Below are 17,586 nucleotides of genomic sequence, written 5' to 3'. Positions count from 1 at the left end.
TAGGAATTGGAGATGGACCCCATATGTCACTGTGAATTAGATAAAAATGAAGATACCTTCTTTTTGGATTTAGGAAGATTTGTAGGATTGCATAGTACTCAATTATTCAACAACTTCCACACGAAAGTGAAAGCAAAACACTACCATAGCATAAAAAGAAAAGAAAGAAAAAATGACAATCCAAAACTAGAAAGACCAAAAATAAGTCTACTTGGCTTATAGGAATGGGTGCTTTACTATGCTTTTTACTTTTAGCTACCTGCTTATCCTAAAATTAAAAACTTTTCCATCTGATATTGAGTTTGAGAAAATCTCTCCAAATGCATAATATCACTTTCAACACTGTCAAAATCAAATTTGAAGATATTGGCTTCTCTTAGTTTTATCCATATTAATGGGCCAACGAACTAATCTTTTAGTTGTGATTAGATATCAGTTCTTGGACCACTACACACACGAGATTTCATGATTGGTAATGCAACTCACTAGACTAAACTAACCAAGAAAGTGATATAATTGTATAGCAATGGCACACAACCCGAGAGGAGGGGGTGAATTGGGTTATTTAAAATTTTTGATTGAAACGGAAATCTTTTTGTTGAAAAATAAGGATTTAGTGCAAGTGATGGCGATTAGGGGAATGCTTAACAAGATAAATGAAATGAAGAATAAAAGCAATAGAGGGACACACAAGATTTATAGTGGTTCAGCCAAATGGTCTAATCCACTCCCTTAACTTCTTACTAAGGATTTTAAATGCTTCACTATATCCTCCGACTTGATCACAAGCAGGCCCTCTAGTACTCAAGACTAAGAATTACAACCCCCTGCAATCAATGTAGGTCCCCTAGCACACTTGCTAGGAAAATGCAATCAAAATTACAGAAGATATAAATCTAAGAAAAGAAACTCTCAGTTACAAGATCTCTCAAACAACACAAGGCTTAAAGCAATAGATACAAATGTAGAATAAAGACTTAAAGAGAGAAAGGATTTAAAACAATCTGAGCTCAAGTAGATAGACAATTGAATGCTTGTAATAAATTCCTCTAAGAACTTTAAATGGTCCGCTAGCCCTCTATTTATAGTGCTTGACGAGTGCTTCCAAAAATATGGTCGTTGGTGGGTAGTTGGAGCATTTAATGAACTACCAGAACTAGTCATTGGAGAAGTCAACGTTAAAAATGCCAACAGATTCTAACAATCGGTCGACAAGTTAGTTCATCAATTTGAAAACCGGTCGACATTTAGAACAAAAACAGTCGACATGCTTAAAAACGGTCAACCGATTTTTATGCAGTAAATGTTGACCGCATTTGACCGAGAGCTATCACTTGACCGGTTGACAACCTGTGAAGGCCGGTCGACAACGAGAACAAAAACGGTCAACCGTTCCTTGGAATTGGTCGATAGCTTGTCATTTGGTTTTTAAAACATTTTGCTTCATTTTTTCCAACACTTTAATTTGAAACACATTTAGGAGAATTTTTTGAATCATAAAACTTTGTTTTTCCAATCTCCATCTAGATATTTTGACAAAGAAATAATTTGTATTCTAAGATGAGTTGGAAATTGATTTTCATTGAAACCAAAAACTTCTTATAAATGGATTTTGGGCATGGATATAAAACCAATGTTTTTCATTATCAAAACCAAAACCAAGATCAAAATAACAGAAATAAGGTTCCATCACTCTAAATTTGGAGAGAGTTGTTTCCAAGTAATCAAGAGTTGTACCTAGCATGGATTAATAACAACGGCAGCGTCTTATTGTCATGACTCAGGGAAAGTGATGGATTTCTTTGTAGATTATATGATTTAAAAAATAAGCAATGACTTGAATCTTATTGATTTTAGTTTCAGAATCTCCTTTCACAGACTTGATCACTTCTTCAATAATGGTGTTTGTATAGAAGAGCAATTCCTCAGAAACCCCCCTCCCTTGGAAGGATCCTAAACATTTGATACGATATAGAATTCCAAGTGTTGGGCCTTCAAAATGCAAGTCTAAGGTAATATTACTGATTTCGTACTATATGATTCAACTTACTAATTAACAAACAAATTAGTGAACTCAAATTGTTGTAAATGTCGGACAAAGAAATGATACCTTGGGTAAGACAAATAAGAACCTGCAATCCAAAACCAGAAAGAGAAAGCTGAAGATCGAAGAAGAAACATCAAAAAGAAAAAGAGTAGCAAAACGAGGCATTTGCTTACTAGCAAATGTTGCTAGATTGACCAAGCAGAAAAAAAAAAAAAAAAAATGAAGTTGCTAGGTTACTTGTGTTGGATGTGTTTCTTGTTGGGGCTTATCAACATTACCTCACAAATTACCTTCAGCAGTTTTCAAGTTGGAGCTTCTTGTATTTCATTTGACACATTTCATTCTCTTGTGCAGGTTAAGAAGCGTCACACTCCATTGCTGAAGGTAATTCTGTTTTTGGACATTTACTTAATTAGCTTTCTTAGAGAAATTTTGATTAGTCAAGTATTTTTTATGTGGGAGAAAAAGTGGCATCCTTTGTGACGGAAAAACTTCCTTCACTTGTTACCCCTAAATTCTTCGGCTCTGGAATACATTTGCATTTAAATCCTTCTTCTCTCGTTATTTTGTATTTATGTGGCAAAGACAATGCAATTTTGGGTCATTTGGTGATTATGTTTTCTTATTCGTATGGAAAAATTGAATTGGTTTTCATTGGGTAAATTAGGAAGTATTTGCCATATGTTTAACTTTTACATTGCGTTTAAACCATTTGTGTAAGGGGATGTCCCTATGCACGAGACTTCACGCATTGCGGAGTTGTTTCTGCAAGCAGCCTTACTTTCCTTAGGGGAGGATTGTTTGTTCTAAACATTGCTTTATTGACATTTATTTTATAATAGTAAGCCTCCTTTTTGCTTTTTGCCTGGTTTGCAGCAAAAAGCTTACGCAGACAACTTCAAGTGGAAAGGCCCAGCAAAGAATGAGGAACAGAAATGAGGTGAGCCTACAGACTAATTGAAATTTGGGGACATTAGTGAACTGAGTTGCAATGTTAAAAATGCTTTACGAACTAGTTACTTCTCTATTAACTCTTTAAATCCTTAAGAAATATACCAATTATACATCTTTTATACCCATGTATATACTCTCAAGGTAAGACCACCAACCAAATTTCTCTTTATTTTACACGAACACTTGAACTTGAAGTTTGAGAAGGAAGAATCTTAGCCAGTAACCCAAAAAATAAGAAGTGACTATGGGTAGTGAAAGAGAAGGCACACTTCAATGATCTCTCAAAAAAGATGAGTAATTTATTTTGATAATCTTGAAATCGGTGTGTTATTATCTTGAGTAGAAGTGCATATGTTCAAAATTGAATAGAATTAAGGTGATTGGATTGGGTTGTCTCCATTCTTTTGTCAAAGCTGGTTCAAATCCAATTACAAAAATTGGAAGGATAATGCTATTGGTACAGAAAGAGGGTTACAGAATGATGAAATGACCATTTTGCCCCTATGATAAATGACCCAAACTCACCCAAAACGCACACTCTCTCTCTCGCCCCCCCTTGCCGCTTGCTGACCATTGCTGCCCACTGCATCCTCAATTGGTTTGGGTGGTTGCCGATTGCTGGAGGATACGGTGGTGAGGAGGTGAGGCGGCAACGGCGAGAGGAGACGAGGTGGCGACGAGAGCAGGCGAGCAGGGAGAAAGAGAGAGAAGGGGGTGAACAAAAATCGCGACAAATCACGTCTGTAAAGAGTTTTGTAAACCCTCTTTTGTACAAATAGTACAATCCAAATTGGAAACATGATTGAATAGGCTTGGGGTTAATTTCAAGCTTCATCTTTTTTTCTATCTTTAGACCAAGGCCGAACCTGATTAAACCTGACTTTAATATAGTTGAACTAGTAAAATAACAAATTTGATCACAAGTGCATTAGATCTAGGTTCCTATTAAACTCAAACTAACTTGGGCCATGAGCACTCTTAATCTTGAAGGCATTTTGGGCATAAAAAAATATAATAGAAGGTTGTTTGATATTTTTCTTAACGATTTATAGAGTACAATAGTCATCTAACTTATTTAAGAACATATTGGGTAATGCAACTCATATTTTGCCTCTGCCATCAAATTTTAGTTAAATCTACTAATAGATCTTTAACGCTAGGCGTTACCGTCAATTTAATGAAACTTTGAAATATAAAAAAAGAGGTGAATATTGTAATATGTAAAATGTGAGGGACTTTTTTTAACAGAATTTTAGTAGTAAATTAATTTTCCAAATAGTATTTTAAAAGACAAAGGTACAACATGAGACATTTTACCTTCCTAAGGCACTAGTTGTATAGGCCTAAACCCTAAACTATAGAAATTTTGAATTTTTAACATTTTAAGAATAAAATTTTTATTAAACATATAGGAAAATTTTAGAAAAAATATAAAAAAAAATAAATGTGGCTGAATAAGTATCAAATGAACATGTTACAAGGTATAAAAGGAGGATTTAAATATATGAATCCCTTGTAACCCTTGTAACCCAATGTTGTTACTTATTAAAAGTATTGTTCTTGCAGGCAATAATAAATAAGAGTAACTAATTAAAATTCTATTATCGAAATAATTCATAAACAAGTTAATGATTTAATGATTAGTAACTAATGGTACTAATAAATCATATTTGTCAAATAAAATAACTTTAATCAATTTATTTGAGTCTCTTAAATTTCTACATTGGTTAGTTCTTTTTTTTATTATTATTATTAGCATAAGCAGTCTAATCAAAGTCAGAGTATCTAACAACTGTAATTAATGTTATAATAAATGGTCATAATAGAAAAAATTCATTAAATTTTGTTAGTTAATTTGGTGTATGACTCAAGCATACGTGGTGTAAATGCACAATTTAAAACAACCAATGCAACGCCTCACCATTGAGTCATTCGTCTAAAGAGATCTGCATTTTTTACAATTATCTGGAGACAATTTTACCTTCATCTCACTCCTTGTGGGGTACTTGGACACTTGCCCCAACTTTGCCTTTTAAAATTATTTTTGATAAAAAAAACAATACTGTTCGACAAAACTGAACTTAATTGGATAAAAGCCTAGAAACTGAGGCCTTAAAACAAAATAGCAAGAAAAAAGAACTCGAGGAAATAAAAGGAAAAAGCCTAAAGATTATCTGTTGCTGACTGTGGGTTAAATGAGTTGTCTCCTTCATTTGTTGGTGCCTGCTTCTACTAGTCCTTGTAAGAAGAAGAATCCATCTTGTGGATATCAGAAGATTCTGTCCTATTTCAGCAATCTTCTCTACTGAAGATTGCTACCTTAAATCCAATTACCTTCCTTGTTCGTATTAGGAAATGTGTTATAGTCAATCTGTAGGATTCCCTAGTGTTTGTTAGTTGTTTCCTATTTCAAAGGTAGATTAGTTCTTTCCTCCTTGATATCAGTAATTTCATATTCTAAATAGGTAATTTCCATATCAAAGAGATGTTTGTATTTTCTGTATATATGTTAGTTTTCTATTGTAAAGTTAGTAAGAAAATAGAGAGAGAAAGAGAGACATATTGTCCTTTGAACTTCTTCATCGTATCTGAGCCCTCAACCTAAACCAATATTTCGAACAACCACCATGACCGGTGGAGAAGAATCCTCAATTTTGGTCTCTAAAGACTCGTTTTGTCTGTCGACCCTAAGGATATGGTAGTAATTCTTTTGATTGTTGTACTTGTTATTTTAGTAGTTGTAGTTGTATTGTAACTGAAAGAATAGGAAAGCTTATAATTCTTATATATATATATATTTCATTTAATAAAGTAAAAATAGTGCTTACCAACAGACTCGTGCTAGGGCTACATGAGCTGCAACAACTTTCCTTTATATATATCTATTTGGTCTTTTTCTCTCTCTCTCTCTTTTTTTTTTTTTTTTCTTTCTTTCCTGTGTACTAGCCCTAGGTGGGTGTGCAACTTGTTTATTGACATGCGTGTACAACTATCATTTATTGAATGGGTTAGCAAGTAAATGTGGAACCACCCTTATTTATCTTAGCATATGTAATCCGAACAAATTATCAATTTATTGACAACTAATAATACTAAAAGTATGAAAAATGTTATGTGAAAAGATTCTATGTACAGTCTAATCTAACAAAAAGTAGTCTAAAATGACTAATAAGGAATTGAAATATATGTCCTAAATTAAGGAATGTTATAAATGCATTCAAGTTAAAGTGTTTAATTTAATATGAAACATTACCTTGTTATAGTTGTGTAATCTGCCTGAACATTTTCTTTACTAAAAAAAATAAAAATGAGGTTTCTGCATCTATGAAATAGTTACCCTAACTTTAGCGTATTAGCAGAGTTCTATTTCAAAGTACTCGAGCAGGATCTAAATTTATAAGCAACATTTTCAGTGCACTTGTCTCTCAACCATAGTATTTTGGTGGTAATCCTCCAAAAAAAAATTGAGGTTAAGAACTTGTTTTTTACATCTTCGTTGAGAGGTATGATCAAATCTCTATCTACCATGAACGTTCAATCAACAAGATGATGCCCCAAGTATTGATTGATTTTAGTATTAAGCTGATCAACTGAGGTGTGATCAAACCTCTAGAAACTACGTAACGTCCAAACCTGCGTTGGAATCGGCCAAGGAAGAATAGATGCTACAACCTTCAACAGAACAAAGAGATTAGGTCAAGATAAGGTATATATATGTGGAGTTTTAGATAAGGCATTGTGGGTTTAGACAAGTGGGCTTAGTCTTTGGTTTGAGCAGCTAGGCCAAGCCCAGCTTTCCTCAAACACAAGGTAAATGTGCTTGGGCCATCTTCTTGTTAGGCAATCTCTTTGTGGGATTAGACCTCTCAACAAAACTATCAATCCTGGGTAGAGACTTGTAATAGATGACTTACTTGACCAAACACATCATTACCTTGGACTTGTTGGGTATCACACCTCAACAATGTTTGTATGCAATTTTTGCTTTCACAATTTGATCATAATCATTTGAAGTAATTGGCTTATCTCTCTCTCTCTCTCTCTCTCTCTCTCTCTCTTAAAATTAGAAGCACATGAGCATGCTGGAGACATCTCTTTTGGTACTCAATGACATAAATATAGGTAATTACTAATTACTTCTTCAAGTACATTTATAGTCAACATATCTATCTTTTTACTCTTCAATTTTTGAATGGAATATCCTACCCAATAAATTTGGTCGATCTTGTGGTGTTTGTTAGGGAAACAACTCAATCTCTGACTAATTTGGATTGCATGTCATTGTCAAAAAAGGATTCAATTTGCGTATAATTTTTTACCAATGTTATTACATCTTGATAATGTTGATACATATGAGCGGAAAAACTTACAAAGAAACAAGTTAGTGCAAAGATTAAACAAACCCATAAATCCGAAAATATGAAAGAAATTGAAGAACTCCCTTCGACAACCAATGGCAATCACAAATAGTGAATGCACAATGTTCAGATCTGATATCTGACACACCGCTTAGGCAACACCATAGAATAGGACCATTGAACTTTGAACAACTCAATCCCCAAATCGAGCCCTCACGAAAACCCATACTCTACATAGAGTAAAGTTTGCAAAAGAAAAGTAATATCACATAAATAAAAAAAGATTTCGATGAACACAGCAAGGAGCGAAAGAAAGGAAGCCAACAGTTGATCAAGATAGCAGAAGCACCGAGCTTCAATCAAACCTGAGAAACCAATGGGGCAGCCAAGAAGTCGTAACACAACAAAATAGGGAGGCTCGGGTTTTAGGTGCTGTGCGAATATCTGAGGACAGAAGGAGGAAGGAGGACCCCAAATTATATAGAGATAATTAGGTTTAGGTTAAGGAAATAGGGAATTATGTTTTCTTTCTTGAGCAAATGGGCCAAGCCCATCTTACCTCCAAAGTAAAGGTTAATCAACTTATGGTCTGGTTTCTAAAATTTCACTTAGGGTTCTTAACATCTCAGGGTCAGCCCTACTGTCTGTGAGTAGGATTAGGCATGATACAGTCCATTTTCCTATTGTCGATATCTTAAATAATGCGACTAAGACAATGACTATCCAACCTATGGATGTTGAAACTTCAATAGCTAATCGTTTTAGCATGCTAGCTAAGGAATTCGATGATATCCCTTCTTTGAGGGAATTGGATTTGCCTATTAAAAAGCAAAAGGACGATGCTATCAATAAAGGGGCAAGATCGAGGTAGTGTTAACAACGGTGAGGATGACAAGGTTTCGAATCCTGATCAAATGGATAGTTCAAGTTCTAGTAATCCAAAGAAAAAAATGAAATCAAAATCAAGATCTAAGAGAGAGCAAAAAAGGAAGTGAGATGAAGGTGTGAAGAGTAAGTGCCCATTTGGTTCGAGCCCGAGGAGTCAGTAGAATTTGGATGTACCATGATACAACTTGCATCATGGAACATTAGGGGGCCTTAATTAGGCCTCGAAGTAGTGAGAAGTTCATTCTCTCGTTGCCCAGTATAAGTTATCTCTATATAAGAGAATTGGGTGAATAATGTTTCTCATCTGATTATGTCATTTTGGGATTCGATTTTTTATTATGATTGTTGTGAGTGCAGTCGTATTTGGATAGGATGGGTTGTTAATTTGGTTTGTCTAAGTAAGTCTAACAAGTTTTTCCATTTTTGAGTTTCGAGTGATATTCTTTGCACCCTTTCTTCTTAATGTGTCTGTATGCTAAGAATGAAAATGTGTATTAGGCTAGGTTATGGTCCTCCCTTAAGAGTGTGGGTCTGTTAGTTTTTGACAACCCATGGCTTTTCATGGGTGACTTTAATATTTGTTGGTATATCTCTGAGATGTGTGGTGACAACACCTCCTTGTCTCTCAACATGCGCCATTTTGATAATTTCATTTTTGGGTTCTTGCTTTAGGACTTCATTTATAATGGTACCACCCTAATGTGGAATAATAAGCAGTCAATGGAGGATTGTATTTTTTGTAAGCTTAATAGAGCTTTTGTTAACGATGACTAGCTTTCTCGGTATCAACATAGCAAGGCTTTATTCTTGCAGTCGGGGATCTCTAATCATAGCCCTGTGGTGGTTAACATGTTGGACTCTAGTAGGTCTAATAGGGGTTCATTTCACTTCCTTAACCATTTGGCATATGTTGGGTCGAGCACAAGTCTCAGCCACCTCAAGCACTTCGATTCAAAACAAAAATCTGTAAAGAACATTTAATAAACAGAAGCACACACATATACAGAAATGAAAGCAGTAAAGAAAGCATAAATGGCACACAACGATTTCTACCATGGTTCACCATTTCAATAGGGCTACGTCCACATTGAGCTCTAGTGAGGAGAGCTCATTGCACTAATTAGAAAAAAACAATTATAGTCTTCATATACATATCTCACTCACTGTACACTCAATGGTTTGCTAACAAAAATACCACATAACCACAAAATAGAGATCAGAGTCAAAATCCTAAGAACCAAAGAGAAAAAAAAAACATGTATAGAGAAGAACAAAAAATAGAGAAGACAGACTGAAACCCTAAGAAGATAATCGGTTGTGTTACCCGAATCCTGAGAAAGAGATAGGTTTAAATAGGCAAAGCAATGACTGGGATAAGCTCTGATCAATGACTCTCAATGCAGTAGGCAAAACAACAAGGTAAATGTGCCAATTGAAGAAACAACAGGGAAGGTTGCCATTTTGGCCCTCAAAGTTCATGGGCTCCAAAACGACCACGTTTTAGAGCAACCAATAAGCAGTTGTCATTTGCCCTCCATCGCCTTAGTCTACAAAACAGCATTGTTAAGTTGATGCTTTACTGAAACAACAACGGATCATCCTTTATTTCTTAGCATAGTGGCTACTTGTTGGGCAATGGAGGTTCGTGAGCATCCTATGTTTAGGTTGGTTCGAAAGCTCAAGGTGGTGAAAACCACCATAAAGCTTCTCAATAAGTCTAATGGTCATGTTACCGATAGAGTAGTGGATCTTCGTTCTCAGTTCTTTCAATTGCATCAATCCCTTATTGATAGCCCCCATGGCTCTGTTCTTCGTCAAATAGAACTTTGTTAGCTTTATGTAAACAATGGCACCTCACACCCAAGAAGAGGGTGAATTGGATATTTATAATTTTAAAAATTTTGTGGATGTTTCGAAAATAGATAGCAAAATAGTGAAATATAAGTAAAAAAAAATAAAAAAAAAATGTTAAAAACACAAGAATTTTAGAGTGATTCAGCTAAACCCAACCTACTCCACTACTCTAACTTCTCATTAGAGATTTTAAAATCCACTATATCCTCCTACTTTACCAAGTAGGCCCTCTAGTATAAACTGCTAGAAAATACAACCTCTTAATTGTACCAAAGTAAGCCTTCTAGCACAACCGCTAGGAATTATAACAATGAATTACAAAAAAGATTATTTGAGTGATGAATCTCTTAGTTACAATATCTCTCAAATAAATACACAAAGGCTTTAAATAAGATTATACAAATGATAAATAACTTTGGTTGAGAGAAAAAAGGAAAGTATAAGCACTAGTGAGAAGATGAATAATTCTTGTATGCTCCAGTCATTTCATTTCCATCCATTTGCCTCTCTAGTGTATCATTGGGGCTGATATTTATAGACTTCTCCTGAGCATTAAAGAAAACGAGTCGTTAAGAGCCGTTGGAGACATTTAGAACCTATAAAAACTAGTCGTTAAAACATGTCAATGAAGGAAATGGTTGACAATTTCACCAAATCAATTGCCAGTTTTCTTCAAGAAATTTGAAGCTCACAATGGCTTTGGGCAATCAGTTGACTCTTTTATAAAAGAGGTTAACTTCTTTAACAAATGGTCAACAGTTTGAAGTAACAAGTCGACAGATTTGAGAGAAAACAAACACTATATAATGATAGTTGACAAATTTTGAACTTACATGAAAAGAACATAGACTAGAAATTTGCCATGTCGACAGATCAAGAAAACGGTCGACTGTTTTTGTTGAAAGACCTAAAATGGTCGACAACCCAAAACTTAAAAACATAAAATAGTTGACAGTTTTGCCTTTAAATAGATTGTTCATGATATGAAAAATATTTTGATACTTTAACACATTTGATTTCAAAACAAATACAAAATATTTGATTACAAAAACAAATATAAAAGATTTTGTAAACATTCAAAGCATATATATCCTTTGACATGGATTGAATTGATCATTTTTAAATTCTAAAGATAAAATATAATTCATTTTTAAATACTAAATATATAAATTTTTTCATAGTCAAAACATCATCAAAGACAAAACAACAAGGTTGAGTTGAGTGGGAAATTTTTGACTACCTTAGCTCAAGAGTTCTATTTTTTTCAAATTCGTGCACGGGTCACATGGGCTATGGAAGGGGATCCATGCTTTAGCTTCTTCTTTCAGGTTATGATGGCTCGTTGTAATCATCATCACGTCTAGGGTTGCAAATGAGCCGAGCCATTCGGGCTCGGCTCAATACGATAAAAACTTATTCGAGTTTGTTCATTAAAATAAATGAGCCAAACTTGAACCTAATTTTGGAACTCGATTTATAAACGAACTAAACTTGAACTCAATAAAGTTTGGCTCGATAGACTCGCAAGCTGGCTCGATTATAGACTAGCGATTTAGCTCGAATAACGAGATTTGGCTTGATTATAGACTCATGAGTTGCCTTGATTATAGGCTCACGAACTGGCCCATGAATAGGCTAGTTTATAAATACATTAATATTATTATTCGTTATTTTATAAAATTATCAAACTTTATATTATTATAATAATATTAACATATGATTAATAGAATGTGTTGATAAAAAGATTTTTTTGTAACTTAAAAATAGAATGTGTATGTGTTAATAAAATTATTCATAATTTTGAATAGACTTGTTTATAAATATATTAACAAAATTATTCATACACTCCTAAAAATATTATTTAACATAAAATTATCAAACTTTATATTATTATAATAATATCAATATATCATTAATAGAATGTATTGAAAAAAAGATTTTTTGTGACTTAAAAATGGAATGTGTATGTGTTAATAAAATTATTCATAATTTTATAGAGATATTATTTAACATAAAATTATTAAACTTTATATTATTATAATAATATCAATATATCATTAATAGAACATGTCAATAAAAATATTTGTTGTGACTTAAAATTAATTTATGAGTTTAATAGAATAATTATCATTTTCATTGAGTAAGGAAATGTTTAATTGAGTAACAACTAACAAATCTTATACTGACTTTTTATTTTTAATCAAGTAAAACTTAAACATTTAATAGATTAATCAATTATATACTTATTTTACTCAAATATATGATAGAATGACTTTAATTGAATAACTAAATAGTTAATCGACTAAGTGGTACATTAGTTAAGGAACTATAACATTTAATTTAAGTATCGAGTAATAAATATGGGTTAAAATAATAACTCTATATTTGTATCATTAAATTTTAAAATACTTAATAACTGCATATCTCACTTGAATAATAATTAGTTTACACTATTAATGTTATATTAAATTTTAAAAAATTTATTGTTACAGACAATATTAAATGCACATTCTAAATATTTTATTTACAAACAAAACATATAAACTGTCATGATATTGTAAAATTTATAATAATTTTATCTAAAATCAATAATAGTTCATAATATTAATAATAGTGATTAGAATTATTAGTATTAAATACACATTCTAAATATTATTAATTTTAAATAATAATGAATTAGTGATTAAAATTATTAGTTTATAATAGTGATTAGAATTATTATTATTATTATTATTATTATTATTATTATTATTATTATTATTATTATTATTATTATTATCAATAATAGTTCATACTTAATACTTCATAGTTCATAACAATTATTAAGATTTTTATATTTTATATATTATAAATTGTAAAAACACACTCGATTTGATATGTTGTAATTTTAATTGTGTTTGTATTTTAAAAATAGACAAGTATTTTGATTATTTTATTGTATGATAAATGATATTATTATGTTTATTGTAATTTCTAAAATTATTATTACTTAATTATCATGTAGATGTTATATTTGTTGATTATCAAGTTGGGTTAATTTAGGTATATTTATTGATTATAAGTTGATATTTTTATTGTACATCAGTTTATTAGATTTTTTTAAATTAAAAATTTCAGATCTAGCTCGAGCCAAACTCAAGCTCAACAATGTTAATTGAGCTTGAGCTTGAGCCTAACTTCCAGGCTCGACTCGAGCTCAAGCTCGAACTAATGTTGAAATTTGTCGAGTTGAGCTGAGCTTAGGGAAATTCGGTTCAGCTCGATTGTAACTCTAATCACGTCCTTAGTTTTCATAGGATGGATGGCTCAGTTTAGGATTCATGTGAGTAGATTGTGGGCATTTTTGTGTTTTACTACTAGTAGCTCCTAGGTAGCGATGCCCGACTTGAGTTTTTTGCATAAATCTTTTGTATTCATTTGTGTGTTTGGTAGTAGTTTGTTTTCGATCCAAAAGTAATACAACATTTGTGCATAAAATTAGTATATTATTATATCATAATAACAACACAATTACAATTATAATATATAGTATAATACTTTTTTAGCCATTCATAATTATATTATTTTAACATTAATATATATATATAACATATTCGTAACACTAAATACTTATTAAATAATTTATAGATTACCAAACTTGTAATATAATTATATGATGGTGAAAAGGGAGAGGAAGGTGTTGTTGATATGAGTAATTTGGATAAGGTTATATATCTAATGTTGGAGTCTAGATAGGATTAGCAAGCAATAGCCGCGGAGGTGGCCTTCTCTTTTCTTGATTAGGCCGTCTTCGTCTTCGTGGCAGTGGATCTATGTGTAGTAGTGAGCTTCACCTTCTCTCCATCGATTCACAGCAGCGGCCCGCCCTCCATTCCCTGTGGCTGGAATCTCTAAAACAAAAAAAAGGACATGAATTGCGGTGAGCGTGGATCGAACACGCGACCTTCAGATCTTCAGTCTGACGCTCTCCCAACTGAGCTATCCCCGCTTTGCATGCGTAGAAACCCCTTCAATTGAGTAGAACACGGCCCTCCCAAACGCTGCGTCCTTGTTTACTTCTATTTAAAGGTGAATTGCACTAACACCCTTCTTTACCTTTTTTTTGGGGGGGGGGGGGGGTTTTGGGGTTCTAGTAAAAGAATTACGTCACAAGTATATCAAAATATATTTTTAAATTACAAAAATTTCAAAATATTTTCGACCAAGTGTTCAAACAAAAGAAAATCATAAACTTATAAAGTTTGAGAGAAGGGCAAGCGATCACGATGCCTCTCCCTTTTTTTTCTTATACGATGACATGGTATAATTTAAAATTTCTATTGAGATGCCTCTCCTTTTCTTCCTTATATGATGACATGGTATAATCTAAAATGTCTATTGAAATACCTAAATAGAAGAGAAAAATGAAGAAAGTAGTATATCAAGAAATAAGTTAAAAGAGTTAAGCCAAAAAGACTTTTACACTTGAGTAAAGTCAATTATAAGTGTAGAAGGCAAAAAAATAGAGATAATTAATCAATCTACTAGGGAAACCCGAAACACCATGTGGGCTAATCCAAAATAAGATATGTGGATCGATAAAAAATTAACACGTGGCACAATCCTAATAAATTAACCTGAATGTCACTTGGAAAGCATCTGGACCTACCACATGGCAAGATTTGGAGCCTTAATCATTAATGATCATGGCTCGAGACCCTAACACTATGTCTTGATCATACTCGGGGTCACGTTTCAAATAAGATCTTCAATGTAAGTCACACTTAAATTGTCACTGTACAAGTTATAGAAGTCCACAATTCTCTAACAATAGATAACCATTTATTTATCTCTTACTTGTTAGTCCAAGTTATTCTTTTACTGTCTAATATCAATTTGATCATCGAAACTTATCTTGAAAAATTAAAGCGCCAAACTGACAAAAAAAATTATTTTTGTTGCCGTGATCCTAAATCTCTCAAGAACATCAACTTAAAACATTAGAATCATCCATTTTTATTTTAATTACTTCTTTTCTTCTTCTCAGAGCAGTAGCTTTGGAAATTTCACAAGTGGGGTGAATGGGAAAATCCAAAAAACTAACAAGTTTCGAGACATTATGAAGTTCAAATTTTTAGTGTTGGAACCTTGTGTGAACAGTGTAACAATTGTTTTGAAAACTTTATATATATAAGCAGACTGGGTGTTGTAGAATCTAGTCTCAAAACTTCAGTGTAACTTTGCAAATCAAAATATATAGATATATTATATATATATATATGGTTATTCAAAGGACAGGTTGTTTCGACAGTTAACGTAAAAATGCTTTCTTCTTCTATTTAAAACCTAGTGTAAAACTTGAGTTTTCCGATTATATATGCTTTGAAACTCTAAATGAGGTTCTGATTTTTCTAAATGAGTACACGAATTCCAGTTTATTTTAACTTTATTTTAATTAGTTTTCTTTAACAAGATTTAAGAAAAAAATATAGGAAAATAGGCATACATAGACTGTATGTGTTGTGTCCACCCTATTTCTCTCCCTCCAATTTTCCTTTTTCTTTTGCTTTTCCTTTGTTAGAGGTATTTCACTGACAATAAAACAAAACAAAGGTTTAGTAGGTTTACTTCAATTTCAGAACCTTTGATACTAACCCTATTGTTCCTTCCGACCCAACGAGGTTGGTAGGACTGGTTGTAATGACGGTGAAATGTCATAATCCGGCGATCTTTGAAATGAGGGTGATTGCCACCTGCAAACACTCAGACGCTCAAGTCAGTAAGGATTCAGAATATCAGAACGTTGGTAAGCCTTAGAAAGAACATGATATGCTGGCCTGTGATCAAACTGACTTATATAGAAATATAGGTGCCTTGCGTGTTGCCGGCCGTCGTAGGAGGGTAGAAGGCCAAGATGCACAGTAGTGATAGGGATCATCCTCGAGGATCTTGGATTTGATGAAAATTACGAGTTGATGAAAATCAATATGCAAGTTGTTCGAGGTTGATAAAATATGTTATTGGTGCAAGAATCTCGAGTTAGATAGAAACATTATTCGAGGTTCATGGGCCAAGATCTGGCTTGAGGACTGGGCTAGGTGCCATGTGACGAGCTTGCAGGCTAGGAACGACCCAATGGGTCAATATGGTCCAAAGCCCCCCAGGTCAGATGTTCACAGGGGTGAGCATCCGAGCTTGGAACGTAGCTGAGGTGAAGATAACACCTAGATTTGCCTTGGCCTCAGGCCAAGTTGGCAGGAGCCGAGCCTGGTGAAGCCAGGTTCGACAATTCTTAGGGGCCATTTTTTGTGGCACTAACTAGAAGCACACACGGTCTCAAAACTTGAGGCATCTATTCCAAAATATGTGACGTCATGGGCAAATAAGGAGTTATCCCAACACCTTAACCCAAGGCATTTAATGTCTGTCAAGCGACATGACAAGTGGCATGATCTCTATGGGTGATTGCCGACGCTTAATTTTTCTTCGTTGGATGCATCGTGCGGTGCTGATTTGTTATCTGGGATGGGACTAGATCATAATTGTTGGACGATATCTATATGAGGACGTTTGTAGGTCATTTTCCCACTTCTCGCTCGACTGATTTTCGAACCTTGGTGCCCCGAGAGCTTTTGCATTATTCCTTCCTTCGATCGCTCATGTGTTTGGGACAAGTTCCCATTTTACTTCTTCTTCTACAGAGTCACTCATTTGTACAGGTAACTTCAAGCAATCAACTCTTTTGATTTTTCACTATTCCATTTTTTTCTGCTATTTTCTGTTGGTTTATCTAGTGTTATGACGAGTTCGAGGAGCGAATCTGGGGGATGGAGTGATTTCGTGACCATCGTAGGAGAGTTCTTGGCGAGGAATCTAGCACTTGGTCGTTGCGCTTTGCTGGTTGAGCCTAGGGAAGTGATTGGGGTAGTTGAAACATAGATTTAAGTAGGTGCGAGGTACCAACTTCTAATGACTCTGTTTTCTCCGGTTCCCCCGAGGGCAGTGTAGGTGCAACATCCATGGCTAGGTCACCTTCAAGTCCGTTTTCCAGTGCAGGTGGTGATTATAGCTGGGTAAATGAGGATGTATCGAAGGTCGTTTCAATATACGACTCCCCGGGCAGTGTTGTCATGCTGAGGTCATGGATCCTTTTGTTGGCGATTGAGGACGAGGGTTCGTTTGAGTGTCAACCTTGTGATAAGGAAGAGCGAGTCTTCATGGCTGCAGACTCGGGGTCAATATTTGTGTACGAGACGTGTTTCACACGTCTTCATCTCTGACTCCCATTTATCAAGTTTCAATGCTCAGTGTTGGCGATGTTGAATGTCGCCCCGACCCAATTGCACCCAGACAGTTGGGCCATTCTGAGAGCCTTTGAAGCGTTGTTAAACTTCTTAGGTTGAGAAAAGAGCATGGGGGTCTTCTTCTCTATTTTCCAGTGGAAAGGAGTTAACAAGGGTAGCTAGGTCTCTTTGATTAGGTTGCCAATGAGGAAATTATTGAAGG

The 17,586-nt window shown here is 34.0% G+C and overlaps 1 protein-coding gene and 1 non-coding gene across 4 annotated transcripts in view; one reads left to right on the top strand and one right to left on the bottom strand.

Moving 5' to 3' along the window:
- Window positions 1-7,231, top strand: part of LOC127808806 (NADH dehydrogenase [ubiquinone] iron-sulfur protein 4, mitochondrial-like) — a 118,658-nt gene extending 111,427 nt beyond the window's left edge. For 2 of the 3 annotated variants that reach the window (XR_008024982.1, XM_052347440.1), the window contains exons 5-6: window positions 2,402-2,431; window positions 2,924-3,243. Coding sequence is in view for 1 of the 3 variants with exons in the window: in XM_052347440.1 (XP_052203400.1) it covers window positions 2,402-2,406 (5 nt within the window). In the remaining 2 variants the exon portion in view is untranslated. Of the gene's footprint in view, window positions 1-2,401; window positions 2,432-2,923; window positions 3,244-7,068 lie in introns of those variants that run through there. The other variant, XR_008024981.1, reaches the window with a different exon arrangement.
- Window positions 7,232-14,016: 6,785 nt separating this feature from the next.
- Window positions 14,017-14,089, bottom strand: TRNAF-GAA (transfer RNA phenylalanine (anticodon GAA)). The gene has a single exon. It is a non-coding gene; the product is annotated as a tRNA-Phe (tRNA).
- Between the last annotated feature and the right edge of the window lie 3,497 nt (window positions 14,090-17,586).

The sequence above is a fragment of the Diospyros lotus genome, chromosome 8 (assembly GCF_014633365.1).
Source record: "Diospyros lotus cultivar Yz01 chromosome 8, ASM1463336v1, whole genome shotgun sequence".
Classification (NCBI taxonomy): domain Eukaryota; kingdom Viridiplantae; phylum Streptophyta; class Magnoliopsida; order Ericales; family Ebenaceae; genus Diospyros; species Diospyros lotus.
Note: the sequence above shows the minus strand (reverse complement) of the source record. Positions and strands in the feature narration are given on the sequence as shown.